We start from the raw sequence: 23,711 nt of genomic DNA on the forward strand, positions 1-23,711 counted from the left end.
TCATCATGAGAGTTAGAAGTCCTGTTTTCAGGAGAAGTCCATATTTCCAGATATGCTTAGATTTGTTTCTTGACATCACTGAAACCCAGGAATGTCCAAAGCTGGTCTTAATAAGGTTCAGTTTCTCTTATGACTCTGCCTGTGTACTGTTACATCCTACTTTGAAAGTGCAATAGCCTAGGGCGAGATCTAGGCTACAACTGGCTCAGGAAGTTTAACAGTCTCCTCCTTTTTAAAAGTCAAAATAACACCAGCACTTGACTTGGGTGCTCAGCATCTCCCCTTGCTCCTAGGCTGGCAGGGTTCCTGCTTTGGCAGCGGGGGGGGTCACTGTCCATAGCAACAGGTCCATCTAGTCAGCTCCAGGGACCATCTTATGGAGCCCACCAGAAACATTCAGTTCACTTTCCCTCACCCAAATGCAATGACAATAAAGGGAGGGAAAGGGAGGAGGTGGAGGCAAAATCCCACTTATTCCCATCTTTTATTTGTACAACATGTACACCCTCATCCTGTGTTCTGTGCAATAGTGGGAATAACCCCTCACCACTTTGAAGCTGATACTGGTGATTTCCTGCAGAGATTGCCTTAGGGTCTCCAGCCATTCCTTTTCCCCCTGGGGATCCTCCTGGGTGCCAATCACATAGATGTCATGAGGGATGTAGTCAGCAGTATCATCACGGGTCTTCCCCTGACCCTTGGAGAGAAACCAGGAGGTGATCTTCTTTGGGGGCGGGGCTGCACCTTTTATTAATACATCAAACACAAAAGGAAGTCAGAGAATGTCCTGTCAAAACCAGGATAAAGACAACAGATGGGGACAGAAACGATGAGCTTCACATCTCGTATCACTTTTGTTTCAGCCAGGGCACACTATTCTGACAGTGATATTACCCCCACCTGAGTCACTGAGTGTTAGGGTTTTAGGAGCTCTCATGGTTTTTTCTTCTGTTAAAGGAATTTTGGCCATACATGTTGCCAGGGGAGCAAATGGCTGGATACTTAAGAAAAACAAAAGAGCTGGCTATAGAATGGGGCACATCTGGCTACTCTTTTGTTTTCACCTGAGTGTGTGGGGGTAGTTGTTCTCGGTGTTAGGACAGAGAGGGAAGCTGCTTTCTTCAGCTGCTTTTCCTTCTGCTGGAGAAGCCCCGGGATCCCAAAGCCGCCTTCCCTGCCCTGCTTGGAGCCGGGCTGTGGCCGCCCTGCCCCGCCGCTGCTTCGAGCCTTCTCTACGTTGTAGCCATGCTTGCCCTGCCTGCCCAGACCTCTGGGGGGTTCCCCGCTTGGATACATCGTGTCTGGCACCCGGGATTTGTGCTCGTCCCTGCTGCTCCAGCCTGCCGTTCCCAAGGGTCCGGCCGGACACCAGGATCGGCTGTCCGGGGGTTTGTGAAGCTTCTTTGTCCCATCTCTCCCCGGGATCCCAGGGCACCAGTACCGCGTGCTCCCCGAGCTCGCTCCGGAGCGCCCCCTGCAGCCGTGGGGGAACCATCGCACCTGCCCTGCTCACCGGGAGCCGCCAGCGCCCCTGCCGGCTGCGAGCGGAACTGCACCCGAGGGGAAAGGGCCTGACAGCCGAGAAGGCTGGGACTGGGTTTGGGATTGTTTGCTGTTACTGCCACAGTTATTGCTGTTTGTTTGACTGGTTATACACATATAGATATATAATAGTAAAGAACTGTTATTCCTATTTCCCACATATTTGCCTAAAAGCCTCTTGATTTCAAATTTATAATAACTTGGAGGGAAGGGGGTTACATCTGCCATTCCAAGGGAGGCTTCTGCCTTCCTTAGCAAACACCTGTCTTTCAAACCAAGACACTGAGAAAGGAGTGACTCTGCTTTGACCACCTTCCTCTTGTTCATCAGCTTTCCAAGGCCAAGGCTAGCCAGGGGTAAAGGCAGGGAGCTGTACTCCTCCTGGCCTGCCACTGCCTTCACCTTATTCCTTAAGGATGGCCAAGCACAGACAGCTCAGCTCAGAGCAGCTGAACCAGGCTTCTCTCCCAAAAGGGAGAAAAATAACCTAAATTCCACTGTCCTCAGCTACACCCTGTCCCCTTCTCTAAGTACCACGCTGTCTCCCGAGGCTGGACATGAACTGTCCCTAGTCAAATCAGAGCAGCTGACATGCAGTTTGTGGAATTGCTCCTGTCCTTTCTGCAAGGTGGAGGATGATGTGCACTGCTGCACCAGCTTTGTGCCAGCCACAATTCCCTGTCAGTGGAGCAATCTTTCAGTACCCAACAGGGACAACTTCATGGTCCTTTGAGTGGAACCATGAGAAGTATCAAACCACATGCAAGAATAAGTCTCAATATCAGCTCTTCCCCTGTCCCAGGGGGATGACAGCCCTGGTGTACAGACCCGCCCTAGAACGCAGAGTCTGGAGCTCATCATGCCAGCTGAGCACACCTTTTGACAGTGTCAGAAGGAGTGCCCATGGCAGAAGGGAGCCCATACCCATATTCCAGGTGCCAATGAAGATGGTGATCATATCAGGCTCTGGTTGCTCCGAGTGTTTATTCTTCATCTGCTGCAGAAGCTGGCAGAACCCTTCTCTCTTCTAGACAGGGAGGAGCAGAGAAAATTAATGAGATACTTAACTCCTCAACATGACCTGTTGAAAAAACTGGCTGAACCAGGAAATTCCCAGCACACTTGAAGGGCAGATTAGCTCTGCACTATCCTGAAACCTTCCCAGAGGCTGCCTTTCCTGTGGTGCATTTTTAGGCATTTAGCTTGTGCATTAACAAATGCTGAGCTGGTCAGAAGAAAGTCTTTTCTTCCCTCTTTGCCTCTATGAACCTTTTCACAGCGGCGATCTCAACTCCTTGCCTCTCCTCACTGTTTGGTCTGTCCTCTTTCAGTGACAGCACTTAGGTGTCCAGTATCTCCCTTCACAGAGTGCACTTGCTCATTTTCTGGATGTTTCCAGAACAAAGGAGAAATTTAGTTTTTACAAAACCAACTACTGTCCTTCAACAGTTCCTCTTTCTGCCAAGGAATGCCCCATGTTCCACTCCCACCTGGGTACCTGCTCCAGGCTGGCAGGAAGGAAACACCATGTATGTACCTTGGAATCGGAAAAAACATATTCCTTCCGCTGTGTTTTTTCTTTTTCTGTTTCCAGAACAATCACCAGCTTGTTTGGAAGCTTCTGGGACTTGATGAGCTGCAAGACTGAACAGAGGCTGGGTGTCACAAGCTACAGTCACTGAAATAAGGGTCCCACCAAAAAGAACAGAATCCTGCTCAAAGGCTTGGGATTTATGTGGTGTCTTTTCTGTCTGTGCAGTTGGTCCTGCAGACCTGCATTTTAATGTTGCTTAATCCTGTTCCAAATAGGAACAGATTTGGACTCCAAGTGAAGAGGACCCCCAAAATGCTTCTGCTTGGAGCTCTTTTCCATCCCAAGCCTTGGAGTGTGAAGAGAAGCCTTGACTTTGTGCAGGCAATCCCCCTGTATCCTGAGCCAGCCTACATGTGTTCCTTCCCCATCTGTGAAAAAGGATGTAAGACCTAATTTGGTGCTAAAGGTGATTCCTGCCATCTAAAATAGCAGCTAATTATTATGATCACCAGGTGGAGAAAGCCAAGCATGAAGGCTTATCTTTTCAGTTACTGCCAGCAACAGGTTGATTTTCTAGCAGGAGAGAGCCCAAGGGCATCACCTACTCTCTGATAAATCTTTGTGTCAACTTCAGTGAGCTGCCTGTTCAGAAAGACAACAGAAAAAAAGGGAAGTTGTTTGAATCAGGCAATCACAGACCAAACTGGCATTGCTCATGATGAGAGATACCAACCTACATAGAAAAAATCAAGGGAAATTGATTGAAAAATGTTACTGAAACTGAGTGTCTGGATTTTCACCATCAAAAATCATCACAGAAGTCAGCATGTTCCTGCAGAATGTCGGGGTTTTTTTTCAAGTGACATTGCTTTTCAGAAGAAAAATGGTTCTATTGCAACCAGCTCTATGGGGAATCTTCTACCAAAACCTGCTCCCTTGCAGTACTGATTCCAGTACTGAGGCCAGGTCTAAAACAATCTGTGAAAGCTGGTTATCCCAGTACTGAGATATATGTGTCTTGCACCCAGGACCTAGCAGAATCTCCTGTCCTCTGGGCCAAACCTTGCCCCAAGTGGGGCTGAAGGGAACCTCTCCCCATCATCCAGGGACCCAGAGCCTAGTCCAGTGTTTGTGACATTAAGCTGACATCTTACTTTTCTTGTGGGTATAGAACTTGTCTTCTGGACCATCCTTAGATCTCTTGATAATCAGTTTTCCCATTTCCACATCCACTTTGAGCTGTATTTTTGAGAAAATTCCTAGGGAGTCAGTTTTCACCTAGTGGAATACAGAGAGGTTTTCCATGAGGGACCTTCTACACTTCAGTCACATGTATTACAAACACAGCACTTCCCTCAATTCCTGGACACATGTCATTATGCCAGTCTCACTAGACATCTCTTAGACATTTTCATGGTGCCAAACAGCATCCAGGAATAGCTGTTATCTCTGTGTCAGCACAGCAAACTTCCCAGGAGCTGAGATGCTGACATCAATCTGTGTTACTGTCCTTCCACATTATGATCAGCATCATTAAAGGAGTAAATTTACCTCAAAAGTGACAGGGGGGATAAGGGAGCGCCGGTGTGTTGAATCAGGACCTTCAATCAACAGTGTTTTCACCTGCAAAAGAATTATGTGTAATTGATTGCATTTGGTGATTCTGCACTACATTGAGAGTAATGAAATCAGAACAAAGCAATCTTACTGTGGCAGAGCACTGCACTGATGATAAACAAGGAATATAACTTGAGGCAAAAGATGGTAAGAAGATGATATAAAATAGCTTGGAAACACTACCTTTTCTTCAATAGAAGACAGCAAAGAAATCAGCTGGTTGAGTTTCAATACAATATTGACTGGACTTGCTTCACCAAGCATCTGAAACCACAGCACAGGAACAAAAAGAGAGAGGGAGATGGGTGATTACCAAGCCAACAGAGCACAGCCTGGAGTGCAGTCCCAGGAACACCTCACACAGAGCAAGGAGCAGCACTCTGATCTGTAATGGGCAGCACAAGAGCACAGAATATGCAGAAGTGTGGGAGGGTGGAAGGACAAATCTACAAACCTGTTCCATGGGGTCGAGGCAGCTGGCAATGCAAAGGAGTCAGCTTGCTTCTGGGAGCAAGTTTGCATGACCAGACCTGGGGCTCAACATACAGAAATCCTGGACTTTTGGTTTTCTGGCAGGGAGAGGAAAGTCATGTGGACTTAAGTGGGTTTGGGATAAGGAAGGATTTGGCAGTGAAACATCCTAGAATGAGGTTTATGCAAAAAGAAGTGTGCAATGCCAGCCCACATTCTGAGGGAGGATGGGGAGGTGGGAGTCCTCAAGCAGTTGGTGGCACTTTCCTCTAGGACAGGAAGGGGGAGCAGGTGGAGTGGGCTATGGGATAAGAGAAACTGTGGGATAGAACTCACTTTGTGCTCTCTGCACTGTGCAGAAAGAGGCTAAAGAGAACAGAAGTGGCGTGTGCCCACCTGCACCCCACTGGCCATCGCTGCGCACCAGAGCCATCCCTGTCCCCACTGACAGCCACCCACATACCTGTCCTGCTCTTCCCACCTCCCTTACCTGGGAGCGCTGGTGGGTGCTGGGGTGCAGCTGCTGCTCAAACACCTTCTGGATGGACTCCAGAGATGGGAGAGTCCTCGAGGCCTCACTGTGAATACAGACACGGCACAGGTCTAAGGCTGTGGCCAGCTCCCTGGGTCCGTTTGCAGTCAGACAAAACCACACAGAGGAGACAATGGGCACACGTTCACACTGGGCACATGTCCACACTGGGCCTGCCCTCGCCATGTGCCCCTGAGCTGTGGGATGGGTGATGGGAGCAAATCCCAGCTGCTTGGTGACACGGTCAACAGGACAGTGTGAGTCAGGCAGCTGACTTTGCCTTGCAAAGCTGGAACATGGCCATACTGGCTGCTCCTCTGGTTTTGCTTTGGAGGTTCTAACTTCCTAAATCTCCCTGGAAAGGTATCCCAGTCTGGGCCAAACCTGAAGATGCGGTGTACAAGCAGCACCAACCAAACTATGCCAACTCGTAGATCCAAGTGCACTCAAATGCCTCAGAGCCCACCACAGTCGGGTGCCTCTGAATGCTTGCAGCCGTGGGAGCAGCTCGGTTCTGTACAGGGCCTGTGCAGCTGCTGAGGTTGCTGGGGACAGTGCTAGGGACACAATGCTGGGGACTCTGTGCAAAAAGGAAACTAATTCTTAGATATTTCATTTCACATGACAAAGAGGGGCCGAGTGCAGCAAGGGGGTGGAAGAGGCAGCCCTTGATCTCCTGAGCAGAACCGTTTATGGGTAACAATGAGATTCCTCCAGCGCTTCCCTATGAGATTCCACAGGATGCTCATTTGTCAAAACGCTGCTGTGTGAATTTGGCACAGAAGCTGCGTGCTGATAATGACAAGACTTATCACGGAAAGAGCAGCCAGGGAGCACAGGTCAAAAGGAAGGTGATGGTGGCAAGCAGCACTATGCTCGCACTGTGTCTAGTCAATGGTGGATATTAATGATTTCCCTCACTTTCCTAAGTCTGAATGGATGGGATTTTATTCCATCTTTGTTAGGGAAAGTGCTCCAAAGCAAAAGCGTGCCTTCCTGAAGATCGGATATTTGTCTAGGTGCTGAACCAAGGATGACTAATTGCCTAAATTAAGCATTCATGTTTGACATTTCAGTCTGAAAGACTTGCCATGGGACACACAGGAGTACAAGGCACATGTAGGAATCTGGTTCTGCTAATTGTATTCCTCCAATGCCACTATTCAGCTCTGGATCACCTAGGGCCAGTGTCACTGCAAACAGCTCTGGCCCCAAACCCAAGAGTGCCATTGATTTCTGCAGCCATGGAGTCAGACCCCAGGAGGCTGCAAGCAGTTGCAGGAACACTGGGCAAAGTTTAGTTTGAGAAGAGTGAAAGGATATTTATTGTGATGTACAGGCCATCTCTTTAAAACACAGCAGCAGCTGTTTGAAGCAACTCAGGAGTGATTTCCTATGGGAAGATTGCCCTCTGTTCATAGTGCAAAGTGTAGGCTGCGTGTGAGGAGGAGGAAGAGCTTTTGTGGGTGTTCAAGCTCAGCAAAACCACTGGGTGGTTTTAATTACACTTGTAACTTCTTTTGTTTTCTTCTCTTGACAGTATAAATACCTTTAGTGATCTTCATTGAAGTTTCAGAAGCCTGTGTGTCCACATTCAGTTGCACAAGTGCTGGTATCACAAGTGCTTGAAAAGCTACCTTAAAAGCTTGTTGGGGTTTAGGAGTTCTTCTTTTGCTTCTTTTTCTTAGAGAATTTTTTCCCATTTTTTGTTGCTAAGAGACAATAACGACCGGGTACTTAGGAGAGACAAAAGAAGTTTCCCCGAGAAGGGTGTGGCTGGCTGCCCTCTTTAGCTGGGGGTTTCTCGTGGAAGGGCAGAGATACCACAAGAATTGGGCTGGGGAAAAGGGGTTGAGTGCAGCTCCTAGCGCTCTCTTGCTTTCTCGGCATTCGGATGGGGAAGGAGGCTGCAGTCGCTGTGGGGAGAATTCACCACCACTGCAGGATTCCGTCTCCTGCTGCCTTTCTTCTACCGTGAGTGCAGCTCTGCTCGTGGGAGCGGCCATTGCACTGGAACGTTGTTAACACCCTACCTCACCAAACAAAGGACCCTTCACCATCTGCTCAGGTGCCTCAGGGGAAAAGTTGGGATGCCGGGCCTTTTCCCCTCCCACGGAGCTTTTCATTGCCCGGCTCAGGAGCCGGGCTGCCATGGCTGGCCGCACCGCTTTTTTTGCCACTGCTCCGATGTTTATTTGCTACACTGTAACTCACACCCCCTGCCCTGCCGGGACGCAGCCACAGCTGCCGAGTTTCTGACACATCTCATCTACCACCCTGGGATTTTGCTCACCTCTGCCTTCCCAGCTTGCTACTCCGAAGTTCCCGCTACAGCTCCTTTTGCCATCCGGAGGGGCATCCCTTCTGCCGAGCCCGTCCGCCATTGCCGTGTGGAGAGAGGCGGCCGAGCTGGCGGCACAGCGCCCCCTGCAGGCGGGGAAGCACCGCACCCGCCCCGCCCGGCCGGGAGCCACCAGCGCCCCTGGCGGCCGCGAGCGGAACTGCAGCGAGGGGAAAGCGCTCCAAGAGCGGGAAGAGACCGTTCACTGGGCTCGCTGCTCTTGTTTGTTGGCGCTGCCATTGCTGTTGTTTGCTTGCCTTGTTATACATACACATACTGGTAAAGAACTGTTATTCCTTTCCCTATATCTTTGCCTGAAAGCTCCTAAATTTTCACGTTATAATAATTCAGAGGGAAGGGTGTCATATTTTCCATTCCAAGGGAGGTTCCCACCTTCCTTGTCAGACACCTGTCTTTCAAACCAAGCACGACCTATGCTCAGCAGGCTTCTACCAGCAGCAGAACTCACCCAGCTCTGCACTAGCATGTTACTTTGCAATGTCCAGCCACCAGAAATCCTACAGAATATCTGGAAATGTTAAAGATGTCCTGGCATTTGAGGGAATTACGTCCTTGTTGCATCTCCTTTCTTTCATCTCTCCACCTGCATTTATGAGGAGTAGGGTTGTGAAACCCAGATAAGCTGAAGTAGAATAAGAAGTTGGAAATGGGGAAGCCAAACATCATCACAACATCAGCACCGGAGGTATTTTAGTAACACAAGACTCTCACTTGTGATTTCATTCAATTTGAGTTTCCATTGTTTGGGTTTATTCTTAGCTGGCTACCTGGGTCTCCCCTCCCATGGGTGTAGAGAAGCAAAACCCTCAGGCAGGGTGCAGAAGGGCAGCTCTTGGAACAACCCCTCCTCAGTCCTCCCAGGGGCTTGTCTGTGGGCAGCTGGCTTCTAGGAGAACAGGATCAGGCCAGCAGCACAACCAGCCTCACCTCTGCATACACCAGAGAGAAGGGTATGGCAAGCCATGGAGAGAAGTGTGGAAACATGCGCCCTCCGCCACAGAGTGCTCCAAGAGCTCTGCACAAGTGCGGGCTGATCCCTTTGCTTACAATCAGCAAGGGGGAAATTACATCCTTCCACCAGAGAAAGAGGGAGCTCTGCAATGTTCTAGTTCCCTGTCAGAGTTTTTCTATTTGGGACATGGAAGGTCTATAAACAGGAAAGGCAAAATTTGTAGAGTCAAGAGTCTAGGCTTGTTCCTTTTTTTCCTTTGAGCTGGCCTTCACCGACACCAGTGGAATCACTCCAAGTTCACAACGCATTAGTGGGAAGGAAAATCAGTGTTTAAAATCTAGTTATACACCAATATGTGCTTGTTTCCATAAATGGCTTGTGCTTGACAATCCTGTGGGTGTCATTTATGCATTACCAAATTATGCAGTTAATCGGTTAGTGCATTTTTTGTTTTGTTTCTTTCTAAACACAGCATAAAATATAATACTCTGTTGACTGAAACCACCTACAAGGAAACTTGATTGTCAGAGCTGTCTCTTCTATATAGATTTCACATCTTTGGACCAGAATCACAGGTCATGAGATCTAAATATACTGTTTTTGAGGGCAAGCCAATTTCTGATGCCAGAAATTAGGGTTCTGAATACATGCACGTGGAACCATTGTTAGACTACAATGTTATGGCATTGTACTCTGAAAACCAGCTTCTAGTTACCTGAAGAGTCCTTTGCAAAGAGCTGTAAGCAATTTCTTCAGTTGAGGAAGACTGCTTGAGCCAGTCTGCACAATCTCAAAGTCACTGATGATGTGAACTCGCAGGTAATCCTGGATGAGCTTCAGATGCTCGTCAGAAACACTGTGAAGGAAACAGACAGGTCAAAAGCCAGCTCTTCTCTCTACTCCCAAATATCAAACAGCTTTCTTATTTTTCTGAAATTCCCACTGTTTAGGCACATGGCTAATAAACCAAGTTCTCTCAGATATTACTCATCCTTTATATTAGAAAACTATACCTCAACAGAGAAAGTAAATGGGTGATTTTAATAATTCAGAAATGTATTTTTTCTAGACAACAGCTGGACTGTAAAGAGCAGCCAATGCACTGTTGATCTGATTCTGTTCTTTATTTGGTAGTATAAATGAGGAGTAATTTTGTTGAATCAAACAGATCCTCAGCTGTCCCAAACACAGAGGCCCAGTGAGCACAGAACTGGGCTGAAGGCTGGTTCTGCAGCCCTGTCACTTGCCCTTCCTTACCTGCTTGTGTCCTGGTACTGCAGTCGCTGGAGTAGTGTCTCAGAAAGGGACAGTTTATTCACATCTGCCACCCGTGAGTTTTCGGGGAGAGAAGAGACCTCCTTTGTCTCACTGCTTGGCAGTGCCATGAGGATGTTGCGTGGGGGCAGGATAGGAGGTGTGGGTACCAGGTCTAGCAAGGAGGAAAGGAAAGGCACAGTCATTCCAGCATGGAAATTGGACCTCCTGTCCCTCACCCCAGGCAGGGCAGAGCCCACCCTGCAGGGGCAGTCCTTGCAGAAGCCATCCCTTCTGAAGGGTCTGTGGAGGGATCTCAGAGCTGAGAAGCTCAGGGTTCAGCACTGGCCCAGCTGTGTTTCTAGGGATGCAGTGGTGTGAGAGCAGTGGGATGAAGTGTCAGGCTTGGACCTCATGTGCAGGCAGCGCATGCCTCTGCCTCTGTCTCTGCCTCTGCCTGGCAGTGTACTCCGCCCCAGCCAGTTTTGACTCTCCCATCTGCACAGCAGCTATGAAGGTTAATTAGTTAAATTGAACATAACGCTTAGAGAACATAGCTGTACCTCACCCACATCATTCCCATTATCATGGGGATCTGCTATTGAGGCAGAATGGATGGAGGGACATGATGGAAGGAGCATCAGAAGCTGCTAAGGGAAAGAAGTGAACAGCTAAAGTAAGCAAACACAGATGGAGAAAATAGACCCCATGACCCAGTGCATAGGGGCTGAATATCCTGCCTTGTGTTGTGGGCATTGAGTTGGAAGGAAAAAGGGGTTTCCTGCTGTGTCATCCTGCTGCTCAGCATATCTCCCTCTCCTAGGAGAAGAGTGGGTTCATCTCCGCTGATCCCAGCCATGGTTACTTTTTTTCTCATACCAATTGCTCCAACACTTTGTTACACGTGTTGTATGTAGCTGGTTGAGTTGTGAGGTTTTGTTTGGTTATTTCCTAATGGTGGAATTTGCATTACAAAATGACCCCCAGGACTGACCCGCTGCTCCTGGGCCAGTGCTGTGATTCAGAGCCACTGAAGCACTGAGCCATGGGTGGTTAATCTGCAGGGTGCTCATCTTCCACCTCTGCAGTTTCACATCTAAGATGGCCAGACATCTGTAGGCCCTACATGGCTCCAGCATGATGGCATAAAGTGCCTTAACAAAACTAAATTCTGTACATGAGCAACCCAGACCCAGTGCTAATCTCTTCATCTGAAGGCTCTTAGTCTTGGCTAGAACTTGATTCCCTGCTGCTTGCCTCTCTCTGTATTATTTTTGCTGTGGTTCCCTCCCCTCCCTGGGAGCTGGAGACTCAGTACAACTGGCCAAAACCCAGGAACATCTTTCCTGAGCAGCTTTGCAAAATTTTGTTCTGTTTCTTCGGGAAAATTGCATACCAAAATCTTCCAGCTCCTGGTAGACATACAGTGGGTTCTGTCAAAGAGTTACCCAGACACTGGGTTGCACAGGCACATCAATCTGCCCTAGTGCACAGGGCCTGTCTGTCCCAGGGACTGTGTCCTTCAGACAAGTTTGATTGCAGTGCTCATCATTTCCACACAGGCTCAGACAGGACAGGAAGGATGGCTCTGTGGACATGACCTTCCTCTGGGAGAACAATGGCAGATCCAAGGGGTGATCCGGGAAAAATCCAAGGAATGATCCAAGACCAGTGAGTGTCAGGAACCCACAGTGGCATTCATATAAAATAATTGGGATGATGCCAATCACGTCTCTTCATCATAAACCTGTCTCTGTACATGGAGTTAGACTGTCTGCCACTGCTGGAGCCAAGCCCTCTGCTTAGGTCTGTCAAAAATGTCCCCTAGAGCAGAGCAGCTTAGGGGGTTTCAGATGCCCCTCAGCTGCTGCGTGGCACTGCAGGGGGATGTGCTCCAAGCCCCAAGGGAGCATCTCTGTTTTGAGAGGGGCCCTACAGATGCAGGACAAGGAGAGGGTGCAGAGGTTTGGGAGATGGCTGGACATAAACAGTTGGACTCCAGATAAGGACACCAGATTACCCACCCGCACACCAGATGCAGTATACTTCCACAGAGGGTCTCAGTGTATTCCCTCAGGTGAGCTAAGCTGATGCTCCAGGTGCAGTACCTCAGCAGACATGAGGGTTCACTGCTTCAGGGCCTCACCAGCTCAGGCCTCTCTATGCTCTGCTCCATTTTTTGGCACATGTTCTAATCTCCTGCCTGCACTGCATATTTCCAGTTAAGAGGTATGAGTCAAGGGTCTCAATCACCAAGTCACATCATGAGTTTCTTACCAGTGTCCTCCTCCAGTTCATCAGCAGCCTCCTCCTCTTCTCGCGGCACTGGATATTTGAGGTGCCATACCAGACCCATGTTCTCCTTCTTGTAATAGTCTATCAGTTCCTCCAGGTTCTGAAAATACTTCACAGGAACGCCCTCTGATGCCTGAAACAAAACACAGAGGCAGTCATGGCCTGGGATTTCCTACCAGAGAAACAATGCCCCTTGCAGAAGGAAAAACAAAGTCATAGAGAGAGGAAAAAGCCACTGCTGCTGCCCAGAGAGAATCAGCCCTGCTCTTGCGGCCCATCTGACCACAGGCTCTGTGCAGAGCAAACAGAACAGATAAGCTCACATGTTCCAGCCAGAGTCAGCACAGACACCAACCTCAAAGACTCACTGAAGCCAAATAGAAGAGCTCTCTCACTGGGTTCAGGGTGCTTGGCTTCACAGCAAAGGAAGATTTAAAAAACAAATATTTCTCCCAGATTAATCTTTGCATTGTCTCTTACTGAGCACAAAGCCCCTAGACTGTGTTATATTTTGTGGTATCCAGGAAGAATTTTTCTGTGAAATTGCAAGGTAAACATGGCTAAATCCAGACGTTAGCATCCCTTCCAGGATTCAAAGGCTCAGAGCTGGGTTCAAATGAAAAAAGGTCCTGCTCCACACAGAAATTTTGGGAAGGTTTAGAGAGTGGTGAGGACTGCGAACACGCACGGCACGACCCTGTGTGTACCAGCCGAATTCTAACTGTGACCAAACCTGTCTCGAACACACCCTGGCCACTAATCTCAGCAAATGGTTACCCACAGAGGCCAAACACAGGGATAAGGTTTTAGACGTCTTCAGAGCCAAAGCTTCAGTGCAATTATATCCACACATTAGCACAGGAACAGCTGTGATCCCTGCAGCTCTGCCCTATTGCTTCAACCACAGACCCTACCAAAGACAGACAACGGTGTCTCATGGCTCAGCACAGACCTTCTGACCAAGGGAAAGGACCTTGTCTCACCTCCCAGACTGCACTGAAGTGCCATCCAATCCCACGGCTACAGCAACACACAACCAAAGATTTGATACCCTCTTCCTGGCAAGGTACTCCTTCTGGACAAAAGGTTTTCCCGCAGAAACCAACCCAAGAAGGCCCTGTCTACACCTGCCATAAAAGATCAAGAAGTGGGGGCAGAATGGTGGAGAGAAGTTGTTTTCCATCCTCACAAGGCTGTTGTTCTTGACTTAAAAGAGCAACACCGGAAACTGTTCACAACTGGGCAATCTGAAGGAAGACCTGATCACCCCAATGGCAGGCTTAACTGGCACTGTTTTGCATGGATAAAACTAGATTTTGCATAGGAAACATGGTTAATTAGTAAGGAATTAAAGCTGTGCCTCCAATTTGACATAACTTGGTACACAGCCATTCTGCCTCTGACTAACAGGCAGGGTATTTAAATTTATTTTGGGATTGCAATGATTGCCTGTAAAAAGTAATACACACAAAGTTTCAATACATGTTTGAACAAGCTTATTTACTTGCCATTTGTCTTTGCTCAGTTTCTTATTCTCTGAACTTTTTTGTTTGAAAGGCAAATGTAGAAAATCCAAGAAATTAAACAGGTGAGATGTGAGCAAAAAACACAGCAAGCAGAATCCAGGAAAATGTCTTCAGTGAGTCCCAGCAACAAGATTTCTTTTTAACTTTTCCTAAAGAATAAAATCTCAGGCCAGAAATTAGGACAGTGCTTTCAATAGTGAACTGTATTTGAAGTCGTCAGTGCCCTTAGGCCTGCCATCAAAAATACCTTTCATTTTTAGCTACACCTGCATGTCTTTAAAGGCTCAGCAAGACATATTTTCACAACAAACATGGGTGATGTTTCTGAGAGCTCTGCCTGTACAGCCTCCTTTTCTGTCTTCCACATAAATGCTCCCGCATTTGACAAGACTTATTATTCTCAGACACTGGAAAACGTCATATTCAGCATGAAGGCAATGCTTGGGCAAACACTGGATTATATTTTTGTGAGGCCAGAGATGTTGAAACAAATCACTGGTTAAAACTTCTCATGATTCTAACCAGTGTAGGCCAAATCCTGCTCTGCTAGAGCAGCACAGGCTCTGCACATTCGGAATGACTTCTCATTTACACCAATTAATGCAAATAGTGTCTGGGTCTTCCCAGACTCTTCTGCTTCTTGGTGCCAAGTGTGAAGGCTGGTAATCAGGGATAACCATCAAGGAAAAAACAGCTCTAATCCATCATATGGAAGGATCCTGAAGTCACAGTGCTGCACTGGAACAGACCTGGAACAGTTCAGTCTTCCATGCTTCTCTGTTCATCTTCCATGCAGTACCTTCTTCTGCTCTGAAATCCATTTTTGTGATTATTCACTGACCAGCAGCCCCCAAGCAGCCCAGAGGGCACTGTTAGTGGCTCTGGTGGTGGGATGGCAGCATGCTCAGCCTCTGTGCCCTGCCCATGGCAGTGTTACCCACACTTCACCCTCTGGATTACCCTGCCTGGGCTGCCTTCTGCCCGTCTGCAGCCCCCAAAGACGGGCTGGAGCTCATGAGTGACAAGGCTTGGGGTGGCTTGCTTTTTCCTAAGCTACCCCAAAAGGCACCTGGGAAAAGGCATCAGCCCCATCAGAGCACACACAGAGACCCTAAAAAACACCAAGGACAAACAGGATCAGGGTTTGCCATGTGCACCCCTGTAGGAGGAAAGCTTTGCTGTCGGTGCTCTCTCACCTCTTGAATTACTGCAGCCTACTCTGCTCCTCCTCTTTCCAAAATAATCTTCAAACTCCTTTGCACTTTCCTTTGCTACTTCACCCCCTGCCTGCTTCCCCAGGTCTCCCTTGACTGTGCCTGAAGGCCCCTATCCTGCCCCTGCACAGCATCCCTGCCACCCTCAGTGCCCGAACACTCTCTTCTGAGCCTTGTTCTGCCCCTCAGCTCCTGCTCTCCCAAGGTGCCTGCAGGAAGACAGGCTGCCCTGAACAGCTCTTTTAAGGCCAAACGGAGTCTTGATAGAAGTGGTAGGAAAGGCTGAATTAGCACTTTCTGCTGCTGAGGATATTTCAGTCTCTGAAACCATCCTGGTCTCTGTGGTAAGCAGAGGAAGGAGCATTTTGCAACAGGCCTCCTTCCTCTAACACTCTGCATAGTCCGAAGCCTGTGTTCCAGCTCAAATTCCCTGGCATGGCCATCAGCCCTAGCTCTCATGCAGCCTGGCTGGGTGCACACATGAGCAGAGAGGCTCTGCTGTTGCACACCCTTTCTACTCTATTAAGTTGGCCCACTGCCCCCAGCCACCTTTCTTGATGAAGCTTCCCTTCTCCTCTCTCAAGGATAACTGGAATTTGTGGCCATGTTGAGGAGCTGGGCTTTGCACACATCTGAATCCAGATGCTCATTCCCAAAAAGAAGCAGCCTCCATCCCAGCAGTGCCAGCTCCTCAGATAGCCCACCTTCTCCAAGTCCAGCCTGGAGAAAAAGGACCAACTCCCCATGGCACACAGTACAATAAAGGATAGCATTTCATATTTTAAGACAGAATCCAGCACAGAACTGAACATGCAGCTGCACAGAGATAGTGAGAGCTGAAATAAGAAAATGGGGAACTGGCAGGGTCAGGAGCTCCGACCAGCCTGGCCAAGCACAGAGGGAAGGATGGGCAGCCTCAAACCTGCTCAGCATACACTCATGATGGGGGAGCTCCAGGGTCCTTCCCCACACCACAAAAGGCAGAGGCACCACCTTGCTGCACATCAGCTCAGCTATCATGAGAGTCTGAAAGCAAAATCACTGGGTTATTCTCATTCATTTTCTTTTGTATTATAATTGTTATTATTTGCAAGAACCTCAACAGAGGAAGTGTGTGGGAAGGGCTGTGCCCTTCCAACACGCAGCTGTGCCCAGCAGCCCTCTCTGCCTTTTGCCTGCACTATGAAATGAACTCCTCCCAGTTCAAACACCCCCCAAACATCCCCACTCCCCACAAGAGAGCAGGACACCCTGCTTTGCACTGCCTCCCTTTCCACAGAGGCCCAGTAAACACTGTACATTGTTTGAAATGAGAGAGAGAACAGTAAAAGCAAGACTTTGTTGCACTTGCTTCTCCCCTTGGGGAAGAGATGAGAACAAAGCTTGCATGACAGACAACAGTCACGTTGTTTGGCACACAAGTGCGAGGCACTCAGGTACCACCTGTGCTGCGTGAGCCCCTCCAAATACAATGGCTCCCAGCCACAGAGCAATAGGGCCATGGCCTAGGCTGTGGTGTGTTTCCAGCCAGCACTGCCCAGGACTGCAGAGATGATGCCTGAGCAGCATCAGTTGAACACAGAAAGTCTGGTTCAGTAGTGTTGCTGTGAGTGCACAGGTTGCCAGATGACCTCCCTGAGACTTGGTCTCTGCCAGCAAGTGAGGAAAGCAGCACAAATCTGGGACATCTGCTTTCTTCACACTTGAACTTGTGGCAAAGGTTTATAGGTGGGGAAGGAAAAGTGGTGGTGGATAGTGAAGTTCTGGTATTGAGTCAGGTTGCAGATGGTTGCGGAGCACGCTACCAAAAACGGGATTGATGGTAAACTATTAATAAACATCCTCAAGACAACTGCACTGGGTGGCAGAAGTGAGGCAAAATGCAGCCTAAACTTTACACAAACTTGTTCTGGATTTTGAGACAGGAAGCAGAGGCAGAACAGGGCACTGTGAACAAACCAGAGCAGGACAGGGCAGCACGGAGCAAGCTGGAGCCACCCCAGCAGAGCCAACAATGAAATCCACTTCCCGCCCCCCGCCTGCATTTAGTAACTAACTGTTTCCTCAGGGTTATCACAGGATAGATCTTGTTTTAATTGCAAAGTCAATTGTTTCAAGTCATTATAAACATGGATGGCAAGTGTCATCTCCACGGCAACACACCACATCCCCAGAAATGTGCTCACAGGCCTCACGCGACACCGGAGAGGCGTGGAGGGCAGGCTCTCCTTCCGTAGGGATTCCTCCAGCATCCCCCACTGGTACCTTGGCTTTGTGCTGTTGACAGCCACAACATATGGAAAGGAAACACCTAGTGAACATACGCAATTTAGGGAACAGCCCACAAAACAGCAGGAGTCTGCAGAACAGTGAATCAGAGACTGAGCAGCAATTTTACAGTGGGAAGCTGCATCCAAAGCAGAAGTTGCTCCAAGATCTATTACTGTGAGCGTCGTATGAGATGCTGAAGAAATTCTTCTGCTGTACTTAGTTCCATAGGGCTTTAGCTGGACTGCTGTGGCCAGCTTGAGGCACCAATTCTTATGGAGCATGTAAAGTACCATAGAAAGTGCCAAGGAAAATTTCCAACTGAGGAGCTGGAAAATGGGATTCACACAGAAAGCTCAGAAGAAAGGGACTGGTATGGTCTGGCAAAGGGACAGCCAGGAGATGTCACAGCAGCAGTCTCACAAGTTTTAAATTCTCTTCTAAAGAAGATGGCAACCAGAGGTGCTGCAAGTCCCCGAGGGACAGCAGTGCCGTGCACCCAGGCACTCCTCACAGCCAGCTAGTGAGTGTCTGATCCTGCCTCAGCCCAAAACCAGGGCAATGCTGAGCTCAGACACCTGCAAGACCTCCCGCCACCCCGAACTCTGTGACTACGGGGAGCCCTCTGCAAATCTGCCAGCTACCTTTATCCAGATCCTGCCCTTTATCCAGATCCAGAACCCTTGAAGAGCATGGGTAAAGCTGAACATTGACCATGCTTGTCACCACCAGCCCTGCCATTTCAACTGGAACCCAAACCACAACTTTCAGACCTTCCACTTCTGACTCCAGCCCTTTTGGCTGTGAACCTTCTTTCCCACAGGATGTCTTGCTGTCTCCTGTCCCCCAGAGCCTGCCCCCAATTCTGCATGTCCTTCCAGTTTTCAATGCCCTCCAATCCTGTGTATGCTCACTGTGCAATAATTGAGCATAACTAGCTACAACTTGCTCGTCTTCTTGCTGAACTGGCTTCTAGGCTGTTCATTTAATGAGAACAGGTACAACTAATGCCTTTAATCACTAGACTTTGGTTAAATCTTGTGACCCCCTTTCCAAATCCAACCATCTGAACTTTTCAACAGGTTTTTATATGGCTGTGATAGTCTGGTCTTCCTTCGTATCTGGTGTATCCAAGTAATGCCATCTGGCCAGGAGAAGTCCTTGCCAAAGGCACTCCAAATACGGGTTTAGTGAGGAGCAGCTCTGAACATGACTTTAAGAGAAGTTGCAAGTGGAGTATAAAGACATGAAGTAAAAAGATGTAAAGCCTAAGCTAAGTGAGGAGAGGAAGTGGTTAACTTGGGGTTCATTACAACAATTGTATAAATAGATGGCACAGGAAGTCTGGGGCCCTCAAAAGGAAGAGGAAATGCTTTCCTTTCCTGTGCCAAGGCACAAGGAGGAACTAGGAAACTGATCATCTGGTTATATTGCTTAAGGCCAATCTTTTCTAACTAGAGTGCCTTAAAACAGGTATTTAAACACATACATAGGCATTTCAGTAACAGGCAATAAGTTCTCCAAGTTACAAAATTCTTGAAATACCCACCAGCTTAAACGGAAGCTGTAAATCAGGTCAATTCTACTGTGGTGAGAAAGGCTGGCAGGAACTTTTCTCCTTTTAGATTTGAAAAAAAAATTTATGTTTTGAGGTTTGGAAAAAAGTTGTCTTCAAGACTATCTGTTAGATAGGAAGTATAGGTGGCATTTTTAAATTGACTTTTGGCTCTCATGTAGGCAAGTTTTTTGTATTTCACGAAAGAAGTGAACCTAAGAGCTGAGAAATTCCTGGTAAATTATTTTAAAAAGCATTTTATAGAAACCTGGCTGTTTCAGTTTTGTTTTGTTAGCAAACTTGCCTTATTTTTAGATCAAATCTTGTGCTAAGAAGTTTCAGGAGCTTTTCACAAAAATGGGATCATAGACAGGAATCACAGCTGGGAGAAACAGCTACTTTCCAAAATATAAGCCACTCTGAAATTCACTGTAATTTGAATGCAACACCTGGGACTTGGAAGAAATGGAGCTACCTAGGAGCACAAAGGGAGAGAAGCAAGTTTGTGGCTGAGAAAAAGACAGCTCCTGTGACCTGGAGGGTCAATAAAGAAATGAACTTTAATAAGAGGTGGGAACTTGTGGGCTGGCAAGGGAGTTCTGCTGCTGGATAAAGCTCAGCAAGAGGGCTTCTGCCAGGTAACTAAGCATGAGAGAAGAGGTAAGGGGAGGAATCCAGGGAACATGGGCAGAGGATGGTGGTGGAGGGCCAGAGCAGCACTTCCTGACTTGGAAAAAAGTCATACAAATTTTGGGGAGAATAGCACAGTGTAAGTGCAGTTATAAGGCACACAGCTTGAATAATGATGGAGGGAATGGAAGGCAAACAATCCCCGTCTCCTCCAAGGTGAGAGATGATGGAGGCTTTTTGTCTTACTCTACATTTGGTTTGGTCCCGATATTCAAGTTTGCTAATCCATGTCACTTTTGCTACAGTGAACTTTTACATTTAAGACTTTGGGTGAAAATCATGGAATTCGGAGAGTTCTGGGAAAGAGGGTTTCAGAATTTCTGAAAGACATGATTCATGGAAGGAAACAAGGAATTACAATTTAATAACAACCAAGTACATATTACTTCTAGCTTGTGATCCTGGCTGAAAATCAGACATCAAAAAAAATCTGAGTTAAAAAAGGAAAAAGAAAAAAATTACTGTATTGTCAGTCCTATAAAACTCCCTCTGTTCTTCCAGTGCAGCTGACGGATGCCAGTACTCACCACAAGCTCCATTTCTCTAAGCATGATACTGACTTAGGAGACTCTGTATTAATTACTCACGCTGCATCACAAATCCATTCTTATTAAACTTTATAAAAAAATGGGAATGCTGAAGGTTTCCAATTTTGGGAAAGGCCATCTCACTCTTTCCTATGTGCGATGTCACGGAAAGGACTTGAGAAGCACAATGCATTCTTGGTTTCAAATGCTTAACATGTTCTCTGTGTGGAATGTGAGCCCACTTGCAGTTAATCCTAAAAAAGATCCTGACTCTCATATCTGCCACTGTTGATCTCTTCTGGCCCTGCAAGTTTTCCCCTCTGTGATCCCATCCAGGCTTTGTTCTGGCAGCCTGAAGACTGGTTGTGTTCACAGGTAGGCAGTGCTCCCATGGCAGAACTGGGACACTTGCAAATTAGGAGAGTCTGATGGAGGAAAGCAATATTGAAAGGAGTTCTCAGTAGAGTATAATTGGCTGCCAGATTTTTATCTCCAGTTCCTTGCTAAAATTCTACATCCTAAATAAAAATGTTTTAGAAGCTCTGGAAAGCAAAGGATCTGTAGAAGTCTTTTGAACTGACATTCTCCACACACGATAAAGACGTAGATCATAAAAATAATGTACTCAGATCCTACTTAAAGACCCCATTCCACTCTGTTCCAGCACTCTGTGGTTCACGTAAAAATTATGTTAATTGCCAAATATCCAACTAATATAGCGCATTGGTTTTGTACAGCCTGGTTTTTGGTTGTGGGGGGGCCACAGAGGTGGCTTCTGTGAGAAGCTGCTGGAAGCTTCCACCATGTCTGGCGGAGCCAATTCCTGATGGCTCTGAAGATGGACATGGCACTGGCCAAAGCTGGGCCAATTGGAGATATTGGTAATGCCTCTGTGATAACAGATTTAAGAAGAAAATCAAAACAAAGGGCACACAGTTTTTTCTAGCCAGAGAAGAGGAGGAGGTGAGAACATGTGAGGAACAACAACATGGCAACACCAAGGTCAGTGGAGAAGGAGGGGGAGGAGGTGCTCCAGGTGCTGGAGCTGAGGTTCCTCTGCAGGCCGTGGTGAAGCAGTTGTGTTTCCACAGGGGATGCAGAGATCCACCCACAGCCCCTGGGGATCCACGGGGATGCAGAGATCCACCTGCAGCCCCTGGGGATCCACGGGGATGCAGAGATCCACTCGCAGCCCCTGGGGATCCATGGGGATGCAGAGATCCACCTGCAGCCCCTGGGGATCCATGGGGATGCAGAGATCCACCCACAGCCCCTGGGGATCCACGGGGATGCAGAGATCCACCCGCAGCCCCTGGGGATCCACGGGGATGCAGAGATCCACCTGCAGCCCCTGGGGGAGGTGTCCATGCCAGAGTGGGTGGATGCCTGGAGGAGGCTGTGATCCAGTGGGAGACCTGGCAGAGAGAGGTCCTTGCTTCCCAGCTGGGACAGCCTGTCCTTTGAGGACTGCACCCCGTGGAAGACAGACCCACGGCACAGCAGTTTTGGGAGGACTTGTGCCCGTGGGAGGGGCTCACGTGGCAGCAGGTTTGGCAGGACTGCTGCTTGTGGGAGTGGACCCACGCTGGAGAAGTTCATGGAGAATTGTCTCCCGTGGGAGGGACCCCACGGTGCAGCAGGGGAAGGACTCCTCTCCCGGAGCAGCGGAAGAAAACCTCGGGTGATGAGCTGACCAAACCCCTGTGCCCTGTCTCCCTGCGCCGCTGTCAGTGGGAAGGAGAGAGGGGTTGGGAGAAGAAAAGATGTTTCTAAGGGCTTATTTTACTTCTCATTATCCTCCACTGACTCTGTTAGTAATAAATTCAGTTTGCAACTTTAGGTTGAGCCTGTTTTGCCCTTGAAGTGTTTTCTCCTGGTCCTTATCTCAACTCATGGACCCTTCATTAATTTCTTTTTCCCTCTTCTGCCCAGCTGCAGCAGGGCAGGGTGAGCGAGTGACTTTTGTGGGTGCCTGGCGTTGGGCCAGTGTCAAACCATGACATATAGTTATGTAGAAGCCAGGAAGAACACCAAACAATTCTAGAAAGCACCAAGACCATGTACTTGGGATAGTTCTCCACACTAAATAAACCATTCGAACTCTGGCCTTCAAAAAAGATTTTGCCAATACAGCACACAATGATTCAGCTTGTAGCACCAAGCGAAACCTGCTGAGCAAACAACCCTTTCAGCATTTCTCTGTGTTATAATAAATAAGATTTACATCAACAAAAAGCAAGTAACAGTACAGTTCCATGACGGAACATGAAGGACTGGTATTCAATTTAGCTACAGGGTGCAAGTCAGATGAGTTGATGATGAATGAGCAAGGACTGCAGATCCATGAGGATCTGATGCAATGTTTTTAGCACTTCTGTAGTGTGTGGGTGGAATTTAAGTAAAAGTTTTGGAGTACACTACTTCTAAGAACTTTTGTAATTTTATCACAAGCCTTGTGCTTTTTGGTTTTCCACTGAAGAGCTTCAACACTTGAAGTCAAATGAAAATTTCCATTTTCATTTCTTCATAAAGTATCTAGCTCTAGTGCTTACCAAGACAAGCTTGAAAACATGAGCCTCCAAGAGCTATCAAGGCACCCAAGGCAGCAAATGTACCACAGTCATTGTTTCTGAAGGCACTTAGTGGAGGTCATCGTTGTGATTCTGTCAGTGTTCTCTGCTGACAGTAGCTGGGCTGGGAGAACTATTGCAGGTTACTAGCTTCTTGTGGAAATTCCCAAGCTCCCTTCAGCTTTTCTCTCTGTAGAAGGCGATCAATACATACCCAGGCAACCATGTGTGATGTCTGAAGTCCTAGGAGAAAGAGTTTCCCCTGAAACAGGTGAAGACATGCCCACAATGGCTCTGCCTGCACAGCTGGGCAAGATCCCTCAGCCCACATCAGTCTTACACTAAGTTCCTGGGGCTCTTCTCCAACCTGTGCAGCAGACAGTGGAGGATCCATAATCAGCTGTCAGCTTTCCCTACTGTCCTCTCAGCTGAATGTATCCCAGTTTCAACCATCACCAAGCACTAATTATGCATACATTACATAAACTATCCAGTGGGAAAGAGAAAATCCAAGATTGAAGAGGTAGTATTTATTGAAGATATGCTGCTGAAGCAAAGCAATGCAGGCAGAACATGCATGGGAAGCAGTTGCATGCACCACATTGAACTGCATCAATTTCTAGGTTTGCATAATTCAAACCCCTGAGCAATGCACAGTAAGGGTCGGCACCTTAGTGTTACAATTTCCCGTCTTCAGTCTGCAAAATTTCTCAGGCTTTAGCTACAGCAACTGATTTCTATTTTTGTGACACTAAGGGTGACCACTTGTCCTTTCTTTCAAGAGGCTGTCCCTTATTTCATT

At 47.8% G+C, this 23,711-nt stretch overlaps 1 protein-coding gene across 3 annotated transcripts in view; it reads right to left on the reverse strand.

Annotated features, from left to right (window-relative positions):
- Positions 1–23,711, reverse strand: part of INPP5D (inositol polyphosphate-5-phosphatase D) — a 57,817-nt gene that overhangs the window by 14,385 nt on the left and 19,721 nt on the right. For all 3 annotated transcript variants that reach the window (XM_069024404.1, XM_069024405.1, XM_069024403.1), the window contains 10 exons: positions 12,542–12,692; positions 10,268–10,439; positions 9,726–9,866; positions 5,655–5,742; positions 4,877–4,957; positions 4,628–4,699; positions 4,231–4,354; positions 3,080–3,186; positions 2,467–2,569; positions 548–744 (listed from right to left, as the gene is read on the reverse strand). In XM_069024404.1, the coding sequence (XP_068880505.1) occupies positions 548–744; positions 2,467–2,569; positions 3,080–3,186; positions 4,231–4,354; positions 4,628–4,699; positions 4,877–4,957; positions 5,655–5,742; positions 9,726–9,866; positions 10,268–10,439; positions 12,542–12,692 (1,236 nt within the window). The remainder of the gene's footprint in view (positions 1–547; positions 745–2,466; positions 2,570–3,079; positions 3,187–4,230; positions 4,355–4,627; positions 4,700–4,876; positions 4,958–5,654; positions 5,743–9,725; positions 9,867–10,267; positions 10,440–12,541; positions 12,693–23,711) is intronic.

This window comes from Aphelocoma coerulescens, chromosome 9, assembly GCF_041296385.1.
Source record: "Aphelocoma coerulescens isolate FSJ_1873_10779 chromosome 9, UR_Acoe_1.0, whole genome shotgun sequence".
NCBI classification, from domain to species: domain Eukaryota; kingdom Metazoa; phylum Chordata; class Aves; order Passeriformes; family Corvidae; genus Aphelocoma; species Aphelocoma coerulescens.